This window comes from Meleagris gallopavo, chromosome 7 (assembly GCF_000146605.3).
Source record: "Meleagris gallopavo isolate NT-WF06-2002-E0010 breed Aviagen turkey brand Nicholas breeding stock chromosome 7, Turkey_5.1, whole genome shotgun sequence".
NCBI lineage: Eukaryota > Metazoa > Chordata > Aves > Galliformes > Phasianidae > Meleagris > Meleagris gallopavo.
The window spans coordinates 2060071-2085084 of NC_015017.2; the positions used below are offsets into that span (position 1 = coordinate 2060071).

The window sequence follows — 25014 nt, forward strand, 5'->3', positions numbered from 1 at the left end:
TCATACAAACCTAGATTTAAATAACACAGGACAGTGACAAAAAGTGAACCATCTTGGGAAATGACTTTGAATTTCCCGGCTTTTGTCAGGTTTGTCACAGCCTTATCATTTGCAGGGTTATTTTTTTTTTTTTGTCTGTGGAATCCTTCTGGCTAGTACACTAAAACTGGGACTGTTCAAAGCATCACATTTTCATCTTAGTACTTATCTCCCTGATCTTAGAGATGAAAACATACCCCATAGTGTGTTAGATGTAAAAGCCATATGTAGGTGATGATATAGATGGTTATTAAGGGAGTTGATATAGTTAGCAACAGAGACATTTTGTCTACTCTTTTTTTTTTTCTTTTCTCTTGTAATTGGCTACGAGTGACTCTAGATTCCCAAGGAGGGACTTTTTCTACTACTTCTTCATAAGCTGCCTGCTCCTCAGTTTATATTTTCTTTGTTTCTTCTTTTCTTTCTTATTCACCTTTTCCTTTTGACTGAAGCTGGGCTGCATCTCTTGTGATCCCCCCCCTTAGGGTTTCTCATTAGTGCCTTAAGAAGGCAAAATAGAGCCTTCTGCTAGACTTCCCAACTGTGCTGTGAACAAGGACACCTGAATTTTTTGTTCCCATTGTGTTTGGAGGCAAAATCTTTATACACAAATATTAACCAGAAAGTTTTGTTTGGTGTTTTATTGCGCTGATGATGGCCTTCGTCCTTTTTTCTGCAGACCCTGACTGGGCCAGCTTGAATCTGGGAGCCCTGATATGTATCGAATGCTCAGGTATACACCGAAACCTTGGCACACACCTCTCCCGCGTCCGCTCTCTTGACTTGGATGACTGGCCTATAGAGCTCATCAAGGTGATGTCTTCAATTGGGAATGAGCTGGCAAACAGCGTTTGGGAGGAGAGCAGCCAAGGCCATATGAAACCTTCATCAGATTCCACAAGGTATGCTTTCTTTCTCCATGATTGTGGCATGCTGTGGGCAGGTAATTCTACAGGTGGCAAAGACTGTAAACTGTGAACTACAAGCCTGAGCACTTAATTCCTCATTTTGGCATCTCAATCAGAGGTGGTAGGACAAGGGGGAATGGTTTTAAACTGAGACAGGGGAGATTTAGGTTAGATATTAGGAGGAAGTTTTTCACACAGAGGGTGGTGATGCACTGGAACAGGTTGCCCAAGGAGGTTGTGGATGCCCCATCCCTGGAGGCATTCAAGGCCAGGCTGGATGTGGCTCTGGGCAGCCTGCTCTGGTGGTTGGTGACCCTGCAGATAGGAGGGGGTTGGAACTGGATGAGCATTGTGGTCCTTCTCAACCCAGGTCATTCTATGATTCACAACTTAGACTTAAATTCTTCCTTCAAGTCCCCTGGTAAAAGTCATTGGGTATATGTCTTCACTGCAAGTCCAGGAAGAACATGCATTGAATGAGATGCATTTCAGAACTAGGTGACCCTCATGCTCATTCATGCCTGTGTAGGTTTTCTCAGCAGCTCTACAGTTTTTTGTACAATTCACTGACTGACAAAACAGTGAGAGATTTAACCCTCCCACTTGGTTATACTTCAGTCTAAATTATACTGTCATAAGTTTCTTTGTTTTGTTAAGCAGCAAAGTTCTGGCTCTTGGACTATCAGTTTATGATTAATAATCTGCCTTCAGTAGTTCAGGCTCACCCAGGACACTGCCATGCAATTTGTATCTGGCTGTCAGGTCTTTGGGTTCTCATCACAACTGTGGTGAAAATCCTGCTCAGCTGGACTTGCTTACTTTCTTTATGTGAAATATACGAAGGCGTAAGTTGATGGGGGAATGTGTGTTTCCTGTGAGAACAATTTTACCTACCAGTCTTAGCTCAACACAGTGAAATTCTTCCATGATGTATTATCCTACTGAAGTCTGAAGGTTTTTTATGCTTAATTTATCTGATCGCTGTCAAAGGCAGGAAGACTTGCTGATTTTAGTGGATTTTAAGTGTAGGTTCTAATAGTTCTAACTAACGTATCGCCTGGGAGATGCAGAGTGACTTCTGGCAGACTCTATTTCAGAGGAAGGGAGGAAGATCTTCTGGACTACCTCACCCATCTGGGCAAATCTTCTCAGTTGTCTTTAGAAGTGTGTTATAATTGTCTGAGTGTGAGCTCTGGGGCAACAGCCTGCGTCTGAGCCCCGTTCAGTCCCTAGGCAGCAAATGATACGACAGAGGTTAAGCTCTCAGTGTTTGCTTCCTTCATGTAAAAGAAGTCAGAGGGAATTGTATTCCTATTTTGCTTATGTGCGGATGGGTTTTGCTTTTTCCCGTGCTGGATCAAGTGAAATTATAAGCTGGGAGTTTCTAGCAGTGTCACCTCTTGCTGTGCAGAAGTAGGGTTGTGCTGTTGTCTACAATAAAGTCAACTATTTCTTATTGCATTATTTCGTTAGCACTGAAAAATGAATTTGTGGTGCCACCTTTGGTTCGTCTTCGAGAATGAAGCAAAGTACATTAATCAGGCTACTTGAGGGGAATGGCTATGCATATAAATGCGTTCAAAGAGACCTACACAGAGACTTCATCCATACATAAACTCTATGGCTGCTAATATACACGTATACTATTATACAGTAAACACACTCATTTCATCAGTTAGGTTGAAATGAACTTCTTATTGCCTTTCTGTCATTAGTATTGCTTTCTGCTTAATCCAAAAATACCTTACACTGCTGCACTTGACAAATATGTCTTGCTCCTTACTGTTGAGGTGAGCAGAAAATATACATCAAAAAGAAAGGCATACACTTAATTGGATATATTTTAAAAACACCATGTTAGGAATCATATGTAAATTAAAGACATTATCATGACACATTGAAATTATGTGTGATGAAGGTTAAATTAAATAACTCAGTTTTTCATGTTTGGAGGTGAGTCTTACTTATATAAAATCAACTCTTCTTCCATTTCTTGCTCAGAGCTTATTTTAATTCTTTGTTTCTGTACAACATGTTTATATTTGGCTATTAAAGTTTGTCAGTGATGTAATTTTTCTTTCTTTCCTGGACTATAGTAAGGACAAAAGGTGTAAAGATTAATTTTATATTTCCAATTATGTGTTCAAGTGCACACTTACGTAGTGGAAAAGATAGATGATGGAGAAAATAAAGCTAAGATTATGTGAAAATTTGCCCACAGAGCAATTTTAATCTTTCTCTCCTAACTCCATCTTTTTCTTGCTGTTTGGAGCAGGACATAAATGATACTCTGCAGAGGAATATCTGAAATTCTGCCTTTTCAAAGTGTGTGCTTCCCTTTGTACTTTGCTTTGGTCTTCTATTAGCCCGATAATCCTTCTGCCCAAGACAGGACAAGAAAATAAGGCCAGCATCTCAGGCTGCATTCAGCTTTCTCTTTTGCTTTGAGTTTTGCATGAGGATTCCTGTTTGGAGCAGTGAAAATAGATTTTAAGTGAGGTGAGCAAAAAAGAGAGGAGGCAAGAAAGTACCTCAGAGATCAGTGGATGCCGGCTTGTTTAACGTATTTCATCATGATGTGGATGATGAGTACCCTCAGTCAGCCTGCAGGTGACACCCAAATGATGCCCCAGAGGGATGTGAGGAGGCTGAGACACTGGCTGGGAAGAACCTTGTGAAGTCCTCTGCTGTGAGGAGAGGCTGAGAGAGCTGAGGCTGCTCAGGCTGAGGGAGAGGAGGCTCGGGGGAGTCCCATCAGTGCCTATAAGTACCTGAAGGAGAGTGCAGACAAGACAGAGCCAGGCTTCTGTTAGATGTGCCCAGTGCCAGGAACAGAGGCACTGGGCACAAACTGGAGCATAGGAGGTTCCATCTGACCATTAGGCTTGTGTGCTGTGATAGAGCACAGGTACACGAAGGCTGTATGGTCTCCTTGGAGATCATCAGACCCATCTTGACGTGATGCTGGGCACCCTGCTCTGGGTATCTCTGCTGGAGCAGGGGTTGGGCCAGAGGGACCCAGAGGTCCCTTCCAACCTCAGCCCATCTGTCATTCTTTTGTGTGAAAGTAAGCAAGCAGAAATACGTCTGGGGAGCTGAGATATCTGGAGAGCCTGAGGATATTTGGAGATCAGGAAGGAAAGGAGCATTCAGCAACGCAACTTCTGATGGGTAAGAGAGCTGATACGTGCTCTTGGGGAGTTGTTGCTACCCATGCCTCTGAGCCGCTGGGTCAGCCAGAGTCCGAGAGCTGCTGTGTGAGGAGGCAGTAACTCAGTGTGCTCCTGCTTTAATGATTTCCCACCAAAGCCCCATCAGACTGGGGAGAGAAGTAATTGTGTTTTCTTCAGAGTTTCTCCTGAACTTGATGGTATCTCTGTTCCCTTCTGCAGCCCCACTTATTAAATGTCTCTCACGGTACTCCCCTTTTCAATTGCACTACATATATTCATTAATCTAACCTCCATAGTTTTCCACATGCTTGCTCAGAATTTGAGTCAGTGCCTACAAAGTATTGGGAACACAAGAACGTTCTTAACCTTTCTCCCAACTGATTCAAAGACCTTAACACAAAGCATCTGTAAAAGACCTTAAACAAACACAGCCTTCGTGTGTTTCTTTATGATAAGCATGTATTTTAGCTCTTCTCTTGTGCTCCCCTCCACACATAACCACCAGAACTTATCTGCACAGTGATGGACCCTCTGTTAATAGACATTTGTAGAGAGAATCAGGCAATTTAGGGTTTCACTATTTCACGTTGTCTCTTCCTATTGGAGATGAAGCCATCAACACAAATGAACAGGCTTTCAAGGGCAGAGAAGGACTCTTGACTGTTCCACAAATATTGTATCTGTTGGCCTGGCAAGCTCAAGGAGTATTCGTATGTCAGACTAAGGGGAACCCAAAAATACTGACGAGCGTGGTTTCAAAAGCAGTCCTTTCTGCTTGTGAGAAGTCAGCACAGAATCACTGCAGTGGAATCCCATGTGTTCTTGTTGAGTAGAGGGAAGTGTGAAGGACTACCAAATGGCTGACTCTAGGCCACAGCACAATTGAGGCGTCTTACCCAGGAAAATGGCACCAGTGTGTATAAAAATTGACCTACGCCAATCTTTGAGTGCAGCTTACTTTATTTTGTACACCCAAAAGTAAGTCAAACCAACAATCAGACTTGAACCACATCAAACGTACCCGTACTGCTGTCCTTTCCTAGTGCATTCATATTCACCTAAAACTCTTTCTCTGAGAAAATCATAGGAAAAGATAAACCTGAAAGCGTATTTTAAAGGTCAGAAAGGCTCTCATATTGGAATTTATGAACTCAAAGCCTGGAAGTTTTGTAGCAGAAGCCCTTGCTCCCACAACTTTCATCAAGGATATTGGCCAGGTGCATTCTCTAATGTTAACTTGCACCAGATCTCGTAAGAGTCTGAAAGACAGTTTATAAAATAATCAGATCTCTGGGTCATTCACTGCCTCTGAATCAAAAGCAACACCTTGGATTGCATCTAGCATTAAACTGGAAGATAATGAGAGCACAGGTGCAAAAGGATCCCCCAAGGAAGAAGCATAATGTAAAGCAGTAGCATGAGCCAAAGTTCAGATTGCGGGTGTTCGCATGGCTACAGCAAGGAAGGAGGAATTAACATGAGCTCCTGGTGGGTAAGAAAAGTTGGCAAAGCAGCAGAGAAACCTAGCACAGGAGAATATGTGAATGTAGAAGGAAAAGGGGACCAGCTGGCCTCCGAGTGTTGTCCGTGGGCTTCTGATTAGGTCAGCTTTAGAAGGCTGGTAATTGGTTCCAGCAATTACCAGCAGCCCTGAGAACCACCACTCAAACTTCGGGAGCCCTGTGACAAATTGAAGCTGACTGCTGGTGAAGGAGTATTGACTTCCCATTTCTAAACAGGGGGATCATTAGTCAAGAAAAGCATCTTTTAATTACTCGCAGGAAGGAAAAAAAAAAAGGAAAAAAAAAGAGATCTTTCAGTATGGATCCTGCAACAACTGCCATTTTTTCAAGTGTATTCAATATTAAATTTATTGTCTTGGACGGGAGGGGGTCAATGAGGAGAGTTAGCCTGTAGTCCTTCCTTCAGTAATGTGGGTTTAATTTGGAGTGAGAAGTCAAATTAGAGTAAATCAATGTTGCGACAATTAACTGAGTCTTGGGATGAGAATCAAGATTTTTCCCCTGTAATTGCTATTGATACTATTTAAGCACACTCTTAAAACATTGATTTTGAGTAGTATGGCACAGGAGTAGTTTGGGCAGCTCAGTGGGGCCGAGACGGAGCTTGCTGCATGGAGGAATGCTGGAGATGATATGAGGCTCTGAAGATCAGTTTTTGGGCTGTCTTTGCCTTGTTTTGCCTGGGCTTTTTGGACTAGTGTGTAGAACTCCTGCCAGATACTAGCTTTCTTTTGGACACTCCTCATATGCTTTGTTTTCTCTGTATACTATTGTTGCCCATATGGATTCTAGATTGCAGTCTCATTGGCACCATTGGGTTCCTGAGGCGATGGTGGCCTTTCCTAAAGGAGATGAGCTGTCACCATCCCTCTGCCCACTCCATGAGGAGCTTATCTGCTCCCTGGTCCTCACCCTCTTTCTCTGAGCTCTCTATCTCCATCTTCTTGGAAGCGCTGGGTTACATAAGCAGCAAGACTGCCTCCACCTCCATCTAAAAGCTTTTGGCCAAGAGGACAGGGAAGGGCAGCATGACATCCAGTGCCATGTCCCAGCCATGCTTTTTGTTCTTCTGCTGAAGTGATGCTCAAAATTTGCGTTAGCTCTCTGCAGACTTGGAAGTTGAAGGGCTCCCCCTCAGTTTTAGCATCTCTTTGGGAATATTCCTAAGTAGAAAGAAACCTCTGACTCCATTAAGGATGTATTCCAAAAGTGGCGGATGAGCAGTTAATAGAAGCTCGGCTGTTAGCTGCCCCTTACATCAGGCATAGTTTTAAGCTCTGCTGAGGCAGCCCCATGATGCACTTCAGATGGAGCTTGGATGTTGTGGTTTGCATTGCAGTCAACTCTGCAGCCTGGTTTTTGTATTCTGGTTGATACAGCTCATGCAGTAATAACAAATACGCTTGAAAACGTAGAGTTTCTGCTTAATATGGATGTCAGGAGAGAAAAAAAAATGGAGATGTAAAGATTTTTAGTATTAAAAATCAAAGATGCTTCCATTCCAGAGCTTCCTGTTGTTAAGAAGTGGGCTGGATGGACAATACAACTTCCCAGCCACTGCAGGCTCCTGCCACAGCATCCTTGTGATTTTGCTCAGGTGGTTTGTTTGCATAGCAGTTATTGTGTTTATTCTGGTTAACAAAGGTCATAAGAAAACAGGAGGGTTCTTAACACTGTATGGGAAGCCTTGAGTTGGGAGCTGGCAGTGTTAGGAATTGACTTTGACCCTAAGATGTGAGATCCAGTTTGATCCCTCACTCGCTAATGAACAGAATTTAATGGTGTCAGAAAAAACATTATGCAGTTAGACTATATTTAGCAGACTTTTACAGTTCTAAGCTGAAGTCTGGCTTGCTGTTTCAAGGCTAACGTCCATTATGCCGGTGAGCGACTTCTATGAAAAAAATTAAGCTGTGCTTCCCTTTTTTTTTTTTTTTCTCATAGAAATAATTATTCCTTCATTATTTGTACTCGCGGTGAATTTTGATAAAGGGCAAGCACGGAGCTGCTGACTTTGTTAGATCCCTGCTTTATAGGATACAAGGACTCTACTTGTAAAGAGCCTCCATTTCGCCACCCTCCCATTTGGTGCCATTTTGGCCATGGGGGCTGCTGTTGGTCTCCAGTTCCTGGCATCACTACACAGTAATACTTCTCCACCTAGGGCTGCCAGGTCTGGTTCCGTAGCAGTTCTTGGCCTGATGAGGTCAGTGTTTTGTCCCTTTTGAATGCTCCTCCGTGCCTGACACCTTTCCCATTTTAGAGCTGGGGGAAGGGTGTTTTTCAAAAAAAAAAAAGAGAGAGAGAAAATTTTATTGTGAAGGGCTGACCAGAACCCATCTGCAGTTGGGTGGCATCTGCTCCCCACATGTCACTTCCCTCATTAACAAGCAATTGAATTAATTAAATGCTACTCAGAACACGCATAACAAGCTACCGGCAGTGTCCAAATTAGCACTGATAATCAAGGATGATTTCCTTTATTATCCTGCTAAGTGGTGTGCAGGCTCTGATCTCCCTGTCTGCCCTCATCTATTTACATACCCCCAGCTTCTGCCTTTAGAAGCTGAGGTTATCTTACCTAGTTAATTTGCCACGATCACCAAGCATGGCGGATTGATATTCCTGCCTCTGCTGAAGCAGCCCCCCCCTCCTCCCCCTTTCCTTCCTCCCCAAGCCTGGTCCTTTGTATCTCAAGCTCACTGATAAATTAAAAGCCACCCCTGTGGTCTCTCAAGTGAGTAATAGAGGCAGAAATTTCATTTTGCAACTGGCTGATTTAATGATCCAAAGGGTAATTAATGGCCTGATTATCTTAATGTTAAATATGTCCGGCAGCAATTACTGTGACCTCCCGCTTGTCAAGGTCCAGGCTATGCTCTTCTTTCAATTAAGTTCTCTGGGGCTTAATGGTATGAATAAACTCCTCTGATTCTATCATTCCGGACTCTGAGATTTAAGCGAGCTAGGGGCTCGTTTGGAGTTTTAATCAGCCCATCTTCTACTTCAGCGATCAGAGTTAACAATTATAACAAGGACAGTTTAACTTTCTCCCCCCTACAACCCAGTCCCCCTTTCTACTTCTTTATATATATATTTTTTTCCTTTATTTTTTTAAGCCCTCGGAGGGGATTTTGTTGGCTGCAGCAGCAGATTTGCTAGGCTAGTCTCTCCCTATATAAATTATCATGTGAATGCTGCTGTTTTTCCATTTGACAGGCTTAATTAATTGGCAGGAGCGCCCAAAAATGACAGTGCCACTAATTGCAACTCAAAGTAAATTTCTGTCATTGCAGCACGCTTGTCAGCGGGCATGCCCCAGTCCTCACCACGGCCAGAGTTTGTTGACGTTTTCCATTTCAGTTTTCACATCTCGTCAGGGAATGTGATCATATGTGATAGCACTAACGGACCAAGATGTGCCTTTGGGTTTTCCAGGCATGCAGTTTGTGTGCAAGAATGACATTTACTGCCAATAAAGTTTAGACAGCTGTGCTTCTGCCGACCAAACAGCTGCTAGGGGACCTAAGATTTTACTTAAGATATTTCAGGAGATCTTATTAACAGGGAATCTCTGGGAAGGAGCGAAAAAAAAACCACCGACAAGCCCTGAGAGTTGTAACTCACTCCTGTCTTCTTCCTGGTTGAGCTACACTAAATAGTGTGTCTCCCAGTCAGCTGGAGTTATATTAGCTCTGTTTTGGACAGCAGATATTTCATATAGATAATGAGGAAAATGTATAAGTTATTAGTACAACAGTATCACATTTCCAAACACACACACATAAATAAGAAGACTGAATCACCGCTGCCAGTAAACTAAAGCCTTTCCCCATATTACTGCAGAAATGAACCGATTCTGACATGGTAGATTGCATGCTTTCAGATTAGAGTAATTGTAATTGTTTTAAAATTAAATTCAAAAAAAAATTGTCACTTACCAGTAGCTTCCAGGAAATGCATATAATAACAATAACTAACCGAGCCAAATGAAATGTCAGCTTGGGTGGTGGCTGTTCATATTTCACCATTTGGAGGCCTCTGAAGCTAAAATGAAATTCTCAAGAGATGAAGGTTAGTGGTACAGTGTATTTTATTGTCCCTGTAGCTGCTTGGCAGACCTTGCAATCCAGAGTCTGATCCAGCAAAGCACTGGTGCCTATATAGCGGCCTGGGAGATGCCTGGATGATTAAAACTAAAAACAAAGCAGCAGCAAGAAAAAATAACGACCCCAGTTGTCCAAGTTAATGAGCACTTTAGATAAAATGCTCCCTAGTTCACTTTTCTTATGTGCAAATCTGTCTTTGATAAAAACTGGAGCGCTTTGCAAACAGAAGCCTGGTTTGCAATCATTATTACAGTCATCGTTCTCTTCGTTGTAAGTTAAATGTGCAAAGGAAATATTTTTGTGTGTTGGAGCATTTGTTAGAAACTGGAGGTGAAAGAGGCACAATCTGAATTTCAAGGCCAGGTTGGATGGGGTCCTGGGCAGCCTGGTCTACTATTAAATGTGGAGGTTGATGGTCCTGCATGCGGCAGGGGGGTTGGAACTTCCTGATCCTTGAGGTCCCTTCCAACCCTGGCCATTCTGTGATTCTATGAACGGTGTATGAGATTTCCAGTTACATTCAGGTGTCCTCCTCATTGTGTTTACCAGCTGCCTTGTGGAAGGTCTGCCCAAGGATTGCTGGTGTTACCTGAAGTTTTTGGAGAGAAAAGACAAAGAAATAATCATTTTGGGGGTTGGTTTGTTTGTTTGTTTTTTATCCTTTTCCCACTTTCTCAGAAGTGGATTTTAGATTAGATTCAAGGCCAGGCTGGATGTGGCTCTGGGCAGCCTGGTCTGGTGGTTGGTGACCCTGCACATAGCAGGGGGTTGGACCTGGATGAGCATTGTGGTCCTTTCAGGACCATTCTGTGATTCTATGATTATCTGTACATCCATTCATTGTTTTTCCTTTTAAAAATATCTTTGAAGAGGACAGAGGAAATCAATAAACCGTTATTTGGCTTTCTGTGAGTTAAGATAACAAGATACTGAGTGTTTTGATGATACAAAAATGAAGATCTGAATGAAAATCAAGTGTTGAGACCAAGTCGTGTTAATATTGCACTGATAAAGCGGTCGTAGCTTCCAAAAGCAGAACGCATCTTCTCACGTGGCAAAGAGTTAGATCAAAAATATTTTGCTCCGAAATTCTTGTGAATTCCATAATTTCTAGGCAGCAGTGGTTTCATGACATTGTATCTCTGTTAAAGAGAGATCAGGAAGCTGCAGTGATGTCCTCAGCTCAAGTGTTAAATACCATATCATTACATATCCCAGAGTTCCCAATAGCTGTCCCAAGTAATTTGGTTAGCATGTTAGTAGAAACATTTGCACTGGCAAAGCATTTGGGTACTTGGTCACAGCTCACAACAAACCATGCTGAGAAAGGCTGTATGCATCCTGCCTCCTGAGGGATTAATATGGAGAGTTCTGTTTTAAATATATCGAGGCACAGGAAGATGTGATAGAAGAATTAAATGTACTGTGTAAAGCATTGGGCAGTCTTAGCAAGGAGATCTTTGCCCTCGCTGTCTTTAATAATAGCTATCTAATCAATTATTTCCAAAAGGAAAATCATTTACTACTTGTATTGCTTTCTAAATTCAGACATTTGTAGGGCGGAAGCTTGTAATAATAAAAAGGAGGAAAAGGAAAAAAAAAGCAATTGAGGGGAAAAAATGCCAAATGCCAAACATCAGCTGTTATGAGGTCCATAGGGTCAGATCCAGATCTGTGAGATGTGTTTGGTTTAGGGAGGACTGGAAGTTGAGTGCTTACTGCTACTGAGCACACAGCTGTACGTATCAGGAACTCAGCAGAGCTGGCAGGGAAATTACCCAGCATATTAAAAAAGTACATATTTTGTTAGAAATAGATTTTATGTAAAACATTTTATTCGTAAAATTTCCATGCACTTGGTGCTTAACCTGTTCTTTTCGTTTCTCCTGCCTGCAGGTATGGCTCTCTCTGTCAGGTCTTACAAACGTGAGGTTGTTTCCACGTGCAACTCAACTTGGTTGCTGTATCTAACATAAAAGAGAAGTTACTCTGAAGCCAGTTTATTTCTGATTGAAGCTCTGTTCAAACACAGGAGCTTTTTACTCTTAAAGGAAAGGGATAAAAATATCAGTAGTGGCTAAATACACGGGGCAGGCTGTCACTGGTTGAGCTGAGCACATCACAATTGGTCCTCACATTGTCTTTCTCTTGGGCTCGACACAGTATTACCAGAAGCTCAGGTACATTGCCAGAAACTACCGTTGCGTGGGCAAAATCCTCAAGCTTTCAATAGTGTTCACTGTTGATGGTGGAAGTGATGTTAATTCAGCTTCCTGCGTGGCTTTTGGCCATTTCTGCTTTCGTAGGTTGTTTGGCTAGTAGCTAGCTTTGTTTGAGCTCGTGGTGTAGCGAAGAAAAGAGCAGGCCTAAAAACAGCAGTGGTGATGCTGAGCAGTACTTTAAAAAAGGCAGTGCCTTGCCGTGCTACTGGGGGCTGTGCTGGCCGGTGACACTAGGTACAGAAGCAGCAGCATGCCTTTGCTTTGGTCGTGGCTACAGAACCTGCAGGGCTCCATAACAGTAACTGTGACCAACTTTCTCTCTTTTGTGATTTTTTTCCTTTTTTTGCCTTTGTTTAAGACTGAGCTTTGTTTCTGGCTCTGCAGGAAGCTGGTAGCCTATGGCAAGGGACTGGGGAGATAAGACTTCAGTAAGATAACTAAATGAAAAGGGCAGCAGTGAAAAGATGGTGCTGGCTTTTGACTGGACTGAAACTTGATATACACATCAGCCCAAATGCAGTTTCCCCACGGTTCTAAAATAACCATTTGTCAGAGGCAGAGCTCTCGCTGCTGCATCTCAGATGTGCGGGTGCTGAAGGGGAGTCAGCAGTGAACCCCTGAAAAAGAGAAGTGACCAGGAGAACTGAGACCACCATCACTCGAGCTTTAAAGTAATTAAATAGCAGACTCAAATGTGTTGAGGTGAACACAGGTGACGAATTGGAGCCTTTAGAGAATCGGAATTGCAGTGGAATGAAATGCCTGGCTGTGCCTATTAACTAGATTGTGCAGACAGTGCAAAGTCCTGTAGCTGAGGCATTTTTGTGCGAGTCTGCAGAGATGTACAGTAGTGAGAAGAAGCCATCTCTAATGATTGGTAACCCTCAAAAGGTATGGACGGGTTGTGCTTCAAAAAGTCTTCATGCTGAACAAATGATTGGCCTAGAAATCTCCCAGCTAACTTTTCTTTTTCCCCAAAAAGATTTAAATTTCTTTCTGGGCTCATCCAGGTCAGACTTTCTAAGTGGCAGTTTTGTTGTATTTTCACTTCACTACAACACCAGCCGAACTTGGGAACCTGTGGTGCATGCACAATTAAATCACAGCCTCCATTAGCACTTGCAGGGCTGCTCCACAAGTTCAAATAATCTACAGGTAGGCTGCTGCCTTAATGGGAGTGGCCAGTGATTTCCAGTGAAATCTGTGCTAGATGTCAGGTTTTCTGACTATGGAGACGGATAGACCATGACCTGCCAAATGCTGATGAGCTGTGGTGGCTTTAAGAGCTGTCCAAGTTCTAGTCAAAACTGGGCCCTTTTTAGACCTTTCTTTCTGTAGTGTATTGCAAGTCTTATGTTGGATTATAGCATAGCTGGATCTTTCTATGATCGCTTTCTTATTAAAACAGACACCCAACGGCAGTAGGATTTTGCAGGCAGGATATAGATTTTTCTCCTTGAAGTCAAACTGTAAAATATTGCTTAGTTTACATGTTAAAGAACCTTGTTAAGAAAGAAACAAGAAAGGAAGGGAAGAAAGAAGGAAAACAAAAACGAGAACTGCCTGTAGTTTCAAATGTTAATCAAGTAGGATCTGTGTAGAGACAACTTGCTTTATACTTTTAAGAGTTCACCAACCTCATTGCTAGGTTTATTGCCCTAGGGCAAATTAATTAAAGTCAATGGAGAATTTAGAACTGGGGAAGGGGAACAAAGCAAGGGGGGACATTTCTTAATTATGTTACAGAATTTTTCTCTAAGTCTTGGCCTTTCCTTAGTTAAGCACCTGCCTGTGGCATCCCAAACAGATCAGCACCAGGACCCTTATGGCAGCACGCAGCTGACACACAGGCTTGCTGATGATGCAGTGAAGCATATTTGGAGGCTAGATAAACTGAGCTGCATAAGGATCCTTTTAAATGCAAAGTACCCCTTTGGTATGGCTGAGTACAGTTCTGTTACCAACTCCTCTACCTGCCTTTTGAAATATCACCCTCTAAAAATACATCTGCCGCAGGCATTTCTACTGCTGAAATGAAACATGGAATAACGTGTGATTTAAATGTACATCACATGCCTAAAAAACAGTTCATCTCCAATGGATTGTGGTTTTATACAAGCATTCCCTCAGAAGCATACTGGGCTTAGGGATGTGAAGAATGAGCAAAGGAAACTCTCAAATAAATGGGAGAAGAGTTTTATCTCCGAAGTGACTCCTCTAAAAAAGTTTTGGGATTCGAGAAATTAAGAGGTAGTTTATAATTGCCTGGTGTCCAAGGCTGATGTGTTAGCATCATGCATTTGTATGGAGCCAGGCAGCTCAGTGGATACCAAAAGATGTTAAAATGCGGAATATGAGCTGCTACTGTGTGAATTTGACCATAAGCTTCAGAAAGGATGTTCTAATAGTATAAGGAAAATATCCTTCCAGAAAATGACCAAACATCTCATGTGATATTATGTGAAAAAATAAGTGCATGGGACATTCTGAAAGGAGTTGGTTGGGTTTGTATTTTTGACTGCCAAGAGGTAATCGATCATCTCACTGTCGTGGTGGGACACAGAGGAGTCAGCCTATAGGGAAAGCTTTCAGGATAAAACAAAAAAGATCATTGACAGCCAAAGAAATAGGCGTGTAATGAAAAAGAAGCTGGTCTTCTTATCCCCCAGGTCTGAGACAATATCTAAAGCAACAGAGCTTCTCGTAGTACCAGAAAGGAAAATAAAGCATCGTAGGTCGCAATCACATAGCAAAAGGAAGGACTGCTAAGTCAGAAATCAGCCAAAGCCTACACTGAATTTAGGAGTGAGGAGGGGAGTAGGAAGCAATGCCTGGCTCCTGCACAAGGAGAGTGGTTGAGTCTCAAGTTAATCAGGAGAACAATTTGTCAAGCAGTATTTAATGGACTGCTTCTAAGTGTGTATGTGGGCAGGGTAGCTTGTAAATTTGAATGTGCCTTTTTTTCTTTGACAGCAATCAATAAATGTGCTATTTATTAATGTATTTTGAGAGGTCTTCTCAGACTTTTTATGGTTGTTCTGCGCTCTCTCAGATCAGTCAAAAAGAAATGAGAGAGCAGAGCAGGATTTTTGTGTTTACAATCAATATTGCGCTTTTCTTTGCTTTTCATGCAAATAGGGGAATTGTAATGCGTTCTGCATTGGTGCATTTATTACCTCTTCCTGCAAGGGAGCAGACTTGGTGAAGAAGTTTTCCACCCAAAGTAGTATGTTAAATTATGCAGCCTGGCCCAAACCTGGCAGTCGTCTCTCATTTGGAGTGACAGCTCCATTGCTTAAATAAACGAACAACAACAACAACAACAACAACAAAAAGAAAATATTTTCTGGAATATGCCATTTCTGTCCAGAAGTACATTTGGTAACAGTTCACAAAGCTTGTAAATTAAACTTGGCTCATGTGTCGGGTTTGTGCCTCTCAGGCATCAGTAAAAAGGTGAGCTTCCTTTTAGCCAGAGCTACATCAGCAGTGAAAGTGGGATAAGAATCACAGCATGACACGGGGGTTGAGGTCAATGCATGATGTGACCAGGGCCTTCTAAAATGAAAGGGAAGTTCAGAGAAGAGCTGTAAGGAAGGTTTCAAGTCTTCAGTGGGTAGTTTTGGGAGGAGATGCTGAAGGGGCTAGTGAAATAATTGTGAAGGGTTATAGAAATTCAAGAACATTGGGAGGTGGAAAATAGGTTCTTGTGGTCCAAGACAGTGCTCGTAAGAGAAGAGGATGAAAGTGGGTAGGAATGTTGAGGCTGGTTATGGGGCGAATTGTTCTGCCAGCAAGCTCTCATCAGTATTAAACACAAGGCAAGGGGCTGGATGTTCTAGAAAGCCTTTGCTTTCTAGATTCACTGAATCTCTTAAAGCATTCAGCAGCTGTAGGAGCTGAATTTTTAGATTTCTCTCTGTTTTATATTGAGTCCACCGCCACACCAGAAGACTACAGAAATCAGCTCTTGGCTGAAATAGAGAACCTAATTCCAGTGCTCTTTCCTCCCGTGTCCCCTGCTCCCCTTTTGCATCCGCTGGATGTCCATTTCTGTAAGTTTTCCCTTCAGAACAAACCTATCATTTTTCACCACAGGATATTTACAGCTTCAATCAGTGCCAAATTCAATTGGCTTCTGATCTCATCGCTGGAAGTTATAGATGCAGATATTATTTGCACTGCGGTTAATTATGGAGCAATCAAACTTTGGCTTTTCCACTGTAATTTCCTCTGCCAGCTAATTTAATTAATCACCCCCAGCTCAGCTCTTCCAGCTGCGACTGGCAGGGTCATTAATTAGACATGTGGTGGTAGTTCATAGACCAGTTCCTGTTAAGGGGCCGCTGCCCACTTGATCTCTAAGGGAGCGATAGCATTTTCTAAGCATCCAGGCAGGATTAGAGGTGGCTGACACACTATTGTATTCCTCAGAAGCAAAAGCGATTCCCAAAAGATGTACTGCAAGCAAACAGCATGATTGCTGTGACTGCTGGCACTTAGCACACCAGGCGTGGTTCGGTGAGGCAGGAGCACCATCAGATCACCGCTAAGATGCAGTATTTAAATTATGATTCCTGATTCTGCAGCTCACACAAGCTGCTTTCTTAGCTTGTTTTTTAGTGCTGAGTAAATGCAGATTTCCACTGCACACACATTGTGGGATGGGGTTTGCCAGCCAGATCTGGGATTTCTCAGTCATCCATCCTTTCTGGCCTGATCCATGAGCTAAAAATTAAAAAAATGCTCAGAAAGTGGCTAGGCATCCTTCTGACTCCTTCTGGGAGATGAATGGCTTTTGTTAGAATGGAAAATCATAGAATCATAGAATAGCCTGGGTTGAAAAGGACGATAGTGCTCATCTCATTTCAACCCACCCTGCTATGTGCAGGGTCGCCAGCCACCAGACCAGGCTGCCCAGAGCCACATCCAGCCTGAGCATGCATCCTCAACATCAAATCACATCTGTAATAGAAAAATGTGAAATAATAGAAACGTTTTCGTTTGCGGTTTGGTTTGTTTTCTTGGTTTTTTTTCTGGTTTTTTTCTTTTTTTTTTTTTCACTATAAAACCTGTATGAAATAACCAGCTAGGTCTATCATATTGTTTGATCTCAGAAAAATCAACATTTAGGATGGATTGGGCATTTGTTTGTAGGAAAGAAACTTTTATCATATACAAAATAGTTTGGTTACATTGTGCTTAAGAATCTCATCAGGATATTAAGGGTAGAGAGCAGGTGATTAGGAATGTGCGATGGCCTAACCTAATAGCCCTTAAAAGTCTATTTATTTGTGGAGGAAGACCTTAGTCATCATTCTTGCCTTGGTCTGACTTGGTACTCAGCAGTAACAAACCCTGCCATTGGGTTCTGCTCTGCATCCCAAATAGCAAAACAACATCCAAAGCTGTTGTGTTCACCTGCAAATTCAGTTGTAAGCATACCCAGGATCTTCTGTATCTTCCTCAGAGTACTAGCAAAGTGTGTTCCCATCACACCACAGATTATTACAGCTGCTCTCAGGCAGCTTTTGCAACAACATACAAGAGCCAGAGAGTTGTAGTACAGGTCGGTTTTGAACCTGTTGCAAAGCTGTCATTTCTAATCAGTGCATCTGTCTGCCAGAGGTGGATTGCTGATGGATTAGTTGGAGTCTCCTCTGCTTCTTTTCAGAATAGACAAACTCCACTCAAGACAACTGTTTTAATCAGAAAGTCTCCCTTCAGATTCTTCTGTCCAAAACGTCCGACAACTCCACCTAGTAACAGTAAACTGAAAATAAATTATTTAAAAAAAAAAAAAAGTTCCTACTGTGGAACTGTGCGTTTCTGTAATAGCAAAACATTGCTTGTGTGAGCTTCCTTTTCTGAAAGAAGAGGTGTTCTGATGCAACCCTTCCTTCAAATGCATCAAATGCACCGGTGGCTTTCTTCTTCGTTGTATCTCTCAGAAGATTCCTATAGCCTGAACTGTTTGGGGAAGATGCTTTCAGTACAGAGTCCCTCCCTTGCTCACAGTCGTAGCGATCTCTAGGAATTTTCACAGAGATACAGTTCAGCAAGTGTTTGAGAGTGAAGGGATCACATCTGCTTTTACCATCATTAGAACACAAGGACAGTTGTTGACACTGTATTGCCATCAAAGCCCCGACTAGGAGAGATTTGTAGTTGATAAGAAAGCAGCCTGTCTCTTGACAGAGGCTCTGTACCTTTCCTTGGAGCAAAAGTTAGACATCAGCGTGTACCAACCTGAGTAGGTAGCTAAGCACTCTCTTTTTGGAAAACCTTTCTCAGCTTGAAGCTGGTAGTCTCATAGCTGGAAATTATGCCGCTGGAAGGAGCGGAGCCCACACAAATGTTGGTGCTGCAGTTCTTACTGGATGTCCACAAAGTCATGCATCAGAAATTCTCCACTTGGCTTGGAGGGAGGGCAGGCAGCATGTTGCAGAATTATACTTTCTTTGACTGAGCTGATAAATACCATTACAGTGTCTCATCAAAAACTGAAGTATAGCAATGAAACGATCTGGTGCTATAGACCCTAAATTACTAGAAGAATTGGCTCTTGTTGGTCCATTCTGACAAATTCCAAAAATTAAGTGACAGATTGTTTCAAAACGGGTTTATCACAAAATACAAGTAACTTACATCTTTATCTGTAAAATGTACAGCTAATTAATTTACATCCTAAAAGCAGAGCAACTGCAAGAGTTAACTGAAGATAATCTGCTATGAAGACTTGAATCTGGAATGGTCTTTGCTGGAGAAAGGCAGTACCTGAAATTCCTAAAATAACCTCCAGTGTTCTTCTATAGGCAAGCTGGCAAATGAGTTTGTTTTTGCTCTGCGAAAATCAGAATTGTATTTGGTCTTGATCAGCAGATTGCAATCACCCTGTGCTTCTTCACCTACTCATCTCACTTGGTTTTGTTTTATTTGAGCGATAAATATCCTAAATCTTCTCAGAGCTATTGCGTGTCTTCTGTGGAGACTCATCATACTCCTGCCAGGCATTCATCAAGGCTTCCAATGAACCACTGCATTAAGTATTCCTCTGCTCCTTATCAATCAAAACAGTTTACTTCTAACTTAACTTTTTCTTCCTGAAGTAATCAAAATTTGATATTCTACAGATTGCAGAAAATTGTCACTCCCATATTTTGCGCTAATCCATCACATGAAACAGTTTTAATTTGGGCATCAGAAGAGCATTAAATTTTTAAATAAGCAAGAGACAGTCAATGAGAGAGAGACCATTAACCGCTCCAGATGACAGGGCAGAAGAATATTTGGATCACAGGTATTTTGGGAATTACAGTGCAGACATTACAGAGCAATGGGGCATCTACGTTCTGCAACAGGCAAAATGTGTTCTGTGTGTTTTCATGATTTTGCTGAAGTATTCAAAAGGAGTACATAAGCAAACAGCATCGCCTGAATTTTCCTTAGCTCGAGCTGCATTACCAAGCTCATTCAGCAATTTGTGGCCATTGTAGACACGTATGTAAGGTGTTCCACAAGTTCTGGAGAAGTGCTAAGTGACTTAAATGATGAAAATCAATGAGGAGACTTTTTCACCCACACTTCTTCACCGCTCAGCCTGAGGGCATCTGCAGTGTAGTTCTCTAAAATGGCAGTTCCAATGGGTTTGCAGGAAGGTTCTCTACAGAGAGGCTGTGGATGTGGAATTACTGGTACCTTTGATCAAGGGCAGAGCACACCACCCACAGATCTCCCTGCTGGAGGAATGATGGTCTTCTAATCAGTATTAGGATCTTGTGACCTGGCAAAGTAGACGTTCTGTAGCACTGCACCTAGGATATGTATTGTGTGTACTTGCTGTCCTCAGTTCTTCTGTCCTATCCAATTTGACTCAAGTTGCGTATTAAACTAATTTTCCCTTCTAGTAGTAATTAAGTGCATACCATTTTTCTTCACTTGGCACTGTAAACTAAGCTCTTCCTTTCTGAGGGGAATAAATACTGGATACAACCAACTGAGTTCTGCAGCATGAGGGTATTTTTCACCTATGCAGGGGCACCTCTTATCATCAAAACAAAAAAGACCTATTGTAATTAGAGTGTAAGCCTTCTTTTAAAAGGGTGACTGGCAAGAGGAAATTATAAAGACTTGAGACAGTAATTATCAGCCACTGAAACAGCAAATCAAGCTGTCTATACCAATATCCCAAAGCAACACACCGCAGAAGCCATGGAGAGAGGTTAGATTAGAGCCGCCTGGGTGCGAGCTGTCTGAGCAGTGGAAGGTGCTGATTGTAGTTGTCAGTTTGCTGCTGCTATAAGCTCTCCTGTTATAAATATACCCCAGCCTCTGTCATCTGAAAAAGATCCTTAAACCTTTCTTTTCTCCCCTTCCACTGCTTAAAAACCACAGCGGCTGACAGTCCAAATGTTTGAAATAATTGGATTCCGCATTCTAATTCATCTGTAAAGTATTCGTTGATTAAATTAGCCTAATAGGTATTATTTCTTACATGACTGCATAATTTCATCCTGATTGGATCACTATGGCACTAACGAGTCCTCCCGTTTACTATTGACTCGAGAGTCACAGAAGGCTGCAGATAACTATCATCTTGTTTCCATTTTTTCCTTTACCAGGCTAGAAGTTAAAGTGATGTGTACTAAAGGGCACATAGCTAACGCTCAGGTACAGTTGCACAGTGTATTACGGTCTTCAGGACCAGCATTAGAATGAAAGAATATTGGTTTATATAATCTAGAGCCCTCTTTTATTTACTCAGTGGGTTGTTCTGAAGCAGAAAGATTAACTGACCATTTAAATTCCTTTGGGGGAGGGGACAAGAGGGGAGGGCATGGAAATATTTTTAAATAAAATACATTTTATTATCTCATCAAAGCAAACGTACACATTGCAAATGAACCTCATAAGGAATGCACACATCCAGGGAAATGAAAGTGCTCCTTTCAAGCTAACGTTTCAACTAAAGTGGTTTTATCTCCTATTAGTAAGATTTTCTTTGGACTGCAATTTGAGTGTAACCAAGGGAAAGAGAAGGGGGCTGCAAAATTTTCTTCCGTTTCATGCAAACTGAGAGCAGATCTTTGTTCTGTTGGGTGAGAGGGTGCACCAAGATCCTTGGAGCCCCGAAGGTCATGGCGGTGCAGCCCAGAGCCGGGCCCGAGCCTGCTGCCAACTCACAGAAGGGGTTAATGTTAATTCCTGCCCTGACCCAGGGCTGCTAACAGCCGGTAGGTTTTGTTTTGTATCGCGCCGGTGAACTGAGCAGTCAGAAAAAAAAGTTTTTTGGCAAGCCCTCAGCCTGCCCAGGACAGAAGAGGTGGGTCGGCTCGGGAAACTGTTTGCATGAGGAAAAAGGGAAACAATGGCCGCTCAGCGGGAATAGAAGGGAGACCCGCTCCCACTGAATAGCTCCCCGAAAAACCCTGCTCAAAAGGAAGAGGGCCCGCTGGTGTTTGGGAATCCAATAAATTGTTTCAGGAAGTGAAAGTCTGTCCAGGCTAATGGAGCCGTGATTGACAGGTGGTTCTCATTACGGTGCCCATCAGGGGACAGAGTGAATTCCAGTGTTATTTAAGAGGTTAAGGAGAAATAAGATGCAGGTGACAGCCCAAGGCTGAGGCGTCTTGCACCGCTGTACTTAAGGTTGCTTTTTCTGTGAAAGGTCTACAAAATGTAAAGTGAGCCAAGGGTGATAGTTTGGCAAACAGCAGTCAGTCTCCTGCAACTGAAACTCAGCTTACCAGGTGCACATGAGAGTAACCAGGGAGATGGTCTGCTTCCAAGTTTGAATATTGCTTTGGTATGTTTCTCGGGTCAGAGTTAGCTTTCTTCAGCAGTAGGATGGGATGTTCTGTCTGTCGAGCAGGCAGAGTGCAGCAGCCACGTACCAGCGCTCTTGGGCATCCCAGTGCAGGGTGAGGAGGATGAAGCAAGTGGAAGCCATCATTCCTCTTGTTGCTCCTCTTGGCATGAGCTAGGACCCTTCTCCTGAGCCACACAGGGATATTGCATCAGTGCTCAGCACCAAAACGACCACAATCACTACTTTTGTCTCCTCCTGGTGCTCTTACTGTGGCAGCTGACAAGAGCAAATCACAAAGCATTTAGCTCAATCAGAACAAATTTGATCAACTGCTGGCACAAATGCAAAATACTTTTGAAGAGGCCACCTAGGGTTGGGTCAGATTTCTGGAGTGTGCTTCTCTGAGGTCTGAGGCTAGCTCGAGAAGGAAGGAGTTACCAAAAGAAAAATGCATCACTGGTGATTCAGATTACCTCATATCCCTAACTGATAGGCATCTTTGTGCTGCAAAGCTGAAACCAAAGTCTATTTCCATCCTTATTCAGCAGAAAATGAAAGCAAGCTTGCTTTGCAAAGCCTCCAAACCACAATGTTGCTTGCATAGGCTGTAGCCACCAAGTATGTATCTGTACGCTGTGACCAGAGTTTTAAGGTAGACCTGTATGTATGCTGAGTAAAACCACACAGATCACCTTTTTTTCCCTCTGCTTCTGTGTTTTTCCTTTTTCTGTCCGTGATGGCCAGATAAACAGAACCGGGAATCTTCGCACTTGTGGATGTCACAGGGTGGGAAGCTGAGAGATCTGCTCTGAGTCGCCGTATTGATAGAATATTGCATGGTGCATGGTCAGATACAAGGATGTAATTTAACCAACAGATTCACGGATGGCTTGTGAATGACGGTGAAATTCCCGAGTATGACGCGTGTAATAAATCTGGTTCGACACAGAATTAATGTGGTATTCAGAATGATTATTTACCATTTGAAGTTCAGACGTGACTGTGTGCAAGAAGTAAATAGCTGTGCACAGGGCACTGGGGAAGGACACTTAGAGGGGAGAAGAAAAATACCTCCTTGCATTGTTTCACAAGTGCATTCCTCAGTAATACTAATGAGAATTGCACTCTAAATGCAGGATTGATTTGTGATGAGATCAGCTCTGAAGAGTACATTTGTGGAGTGATAACCTGATTGGTGGCACTGCCTCTTGAATGGCTGAAGGGGTCTAATTGGCATATAACGCACTATAAATTTATTAGCAGGTTCTGCTTTCTCATTGGCAGACCTTCTCCTGCTAACCACCAGGAAATTACCAATTTTCAGGAGGTAGTCATTCAAGTCGCACTGTGTCGGGGTTTTAAAAAGAAACCTCCATCGATACCATTATAAATCCTGGCTTAGAGCTTGTACATCAAAAGCCAGCTGAAAATTAGTCACTTCTGTAGTGGACTACTTGACCAGAGCAGAGAGCCGTGTGTTTACTATTCAACTTTTTATCCTCCTTCAGTCATTCCTCCTTCCCACCCCTTGTTGCAAATCCAAGTTGCACGAAGACCATTAGGAGAGGACTAATCAGTTTGGCAGCCCTTGGGCTGCAGCTGCCACAAACTGGCGTATACGCTTCATAGAAATTACAGTGTTTTGGCAGTTCACATTCAGGGCTTTGATGTACTTATTGATACATGCAGCCCTGGGGCACATCAGGCAGAGGAGGACATACCCACATTGGGGATTTTTCAGGAGCATAATAGAAATATTCAGGAGTCAGTGTAATTGTTTCAGTTACTCTTTTTTTAAGAGGCACATTGGAGCCACAAATTAGAAAATAATATTCACGTTTCTTCTAATTGGTAACAGATACAGGATATTTTATCTTTTTTAAATAATTTCCAAATGTGTCCTGAAGAGGGATTGCAGGGAAGTGGCTGAAAGAGAAAGGGCACTTACAGGCAGTGTGCTTTGGCAAGTGGCAAAGAGGCTTTCATTTTGGCACACGGCTTTTAATTCCTGCACCTTGAAGTGGAATTGCTGTCACTTTTGGCAGACGTCTCCTATGCATATTTTCTTTGCTGTTGGGTTTTATCTGGGTTTCCCTTTGTTAAGCACTAACCATATGGCTAGTAAATCATAAAAGCCAAAAGGTTTGCGAGCGATTAATAGAAGTAGTGTACAATTAGAAATGCTTCAGCAGTACTTGAGCACTCAAGTATCTTCTAAAAGCTGAGCCAATTTCAGGTCTCTCCTCTTTGGACACCTTGGTGTTGCGTAGCCCTTCTGGCAGCTTTGTCCACTGGTGATATTCTAACTCAGTAGAAGGTGTGTTTGCCTTTTGTTTCGTTTCCCCACTCCCTTTGGCATCATGTAACAGGAATGGCATTTCATCCCTTAAAAAAAATTAAACCATCAAAAACAAACAAACAAAAACAAACAAAAAAAAGAGCACTGTGATTTCACAGAATTGCAGAACCACGGGGGTTGGAAGGGACCACAAGAGATCATTGAGTCCAACCCCCTGCCAAAGCATGTACCCTACAGTAGGTCACACAGTTAGGCGTACAGATGGGTCATGAGTATCTCCATAGAAGAAGACCCCACCACCTCTCTGGGCAACTTCTTCTAGTGCTCCATCACCCTTACCATAAAGAAGCTCTCCCACATGTTGGTTCAGCACTTTCATTTCTTAGGCACAGAGGAAACCTCAAAGATTTCTGTGAATGCTAAGGGCTGGTGATCACCAAGAGTTAAGAGGAGGCCAAGGCAGCTGATGAACTAATGATTAGAGGTAGTGCAGAAGAACGGGCAAAGATGTGTTGGAGAGGAAGAGGAGACTATGGGATACTTTAGAAATGCTGATGTGGAGAATTTGGGAGGTAATTACAAGAGGAAGCAGAATGGAGACCTCCAAGTGACTAGGGAAGATTTGGACAGCTGGCAGGGCTCTGTGGTGTCTGAAGACCATGGGTCAAGGAAAATGCCCTCCAGGATGGTCGGGTGCAGGTTCTTCCCAGCCCTCAAAACCTTTAGCTGCAAACATGCCATCCTTCCATCGCTGACTTGCACAGAAAGAGCGCTTGTTTTTATTTGTTTGCTGTTCCAAATGTGTTTTTCTTCACAATCTATGCTCAAGTACAACATTTATTACTTGTATTTTCTCTTTTATGTCTTACATAAATTTGGAGTAGTGTTTTGTGGGTTTTTTTTTCCCAAATACTCCAAAAAGTGTCTTCTTAC

General features: G+C 42.5%; 1 protein-coding gene across 6 annotated transcripts in view; it reads left to right on the forward strand.

Moving 5' to 3' along the window:
* AGAP1 (ArfGAP with GTPase domain, ankyrin repeat and PH domain 1) overlaps positions 1–25014 on the forward strand; it is a 290613-nt gene that overhangs the window by 250444 nt on the left and 15155 nt on the right. For all 6 annotated transcript variants that reach the window (XM_010713235.3, XM_010713236.3, XM_019616860.2 and 3 more), the window contains one exon: positions 719–941. In XM_010713235.3, coding sequence (XP_010711537.1) covers positions 719–941 — 223 coding nt within the window. The remainder of the gene's footprint in view (positions 1–718; positions 942–25014) is intronic.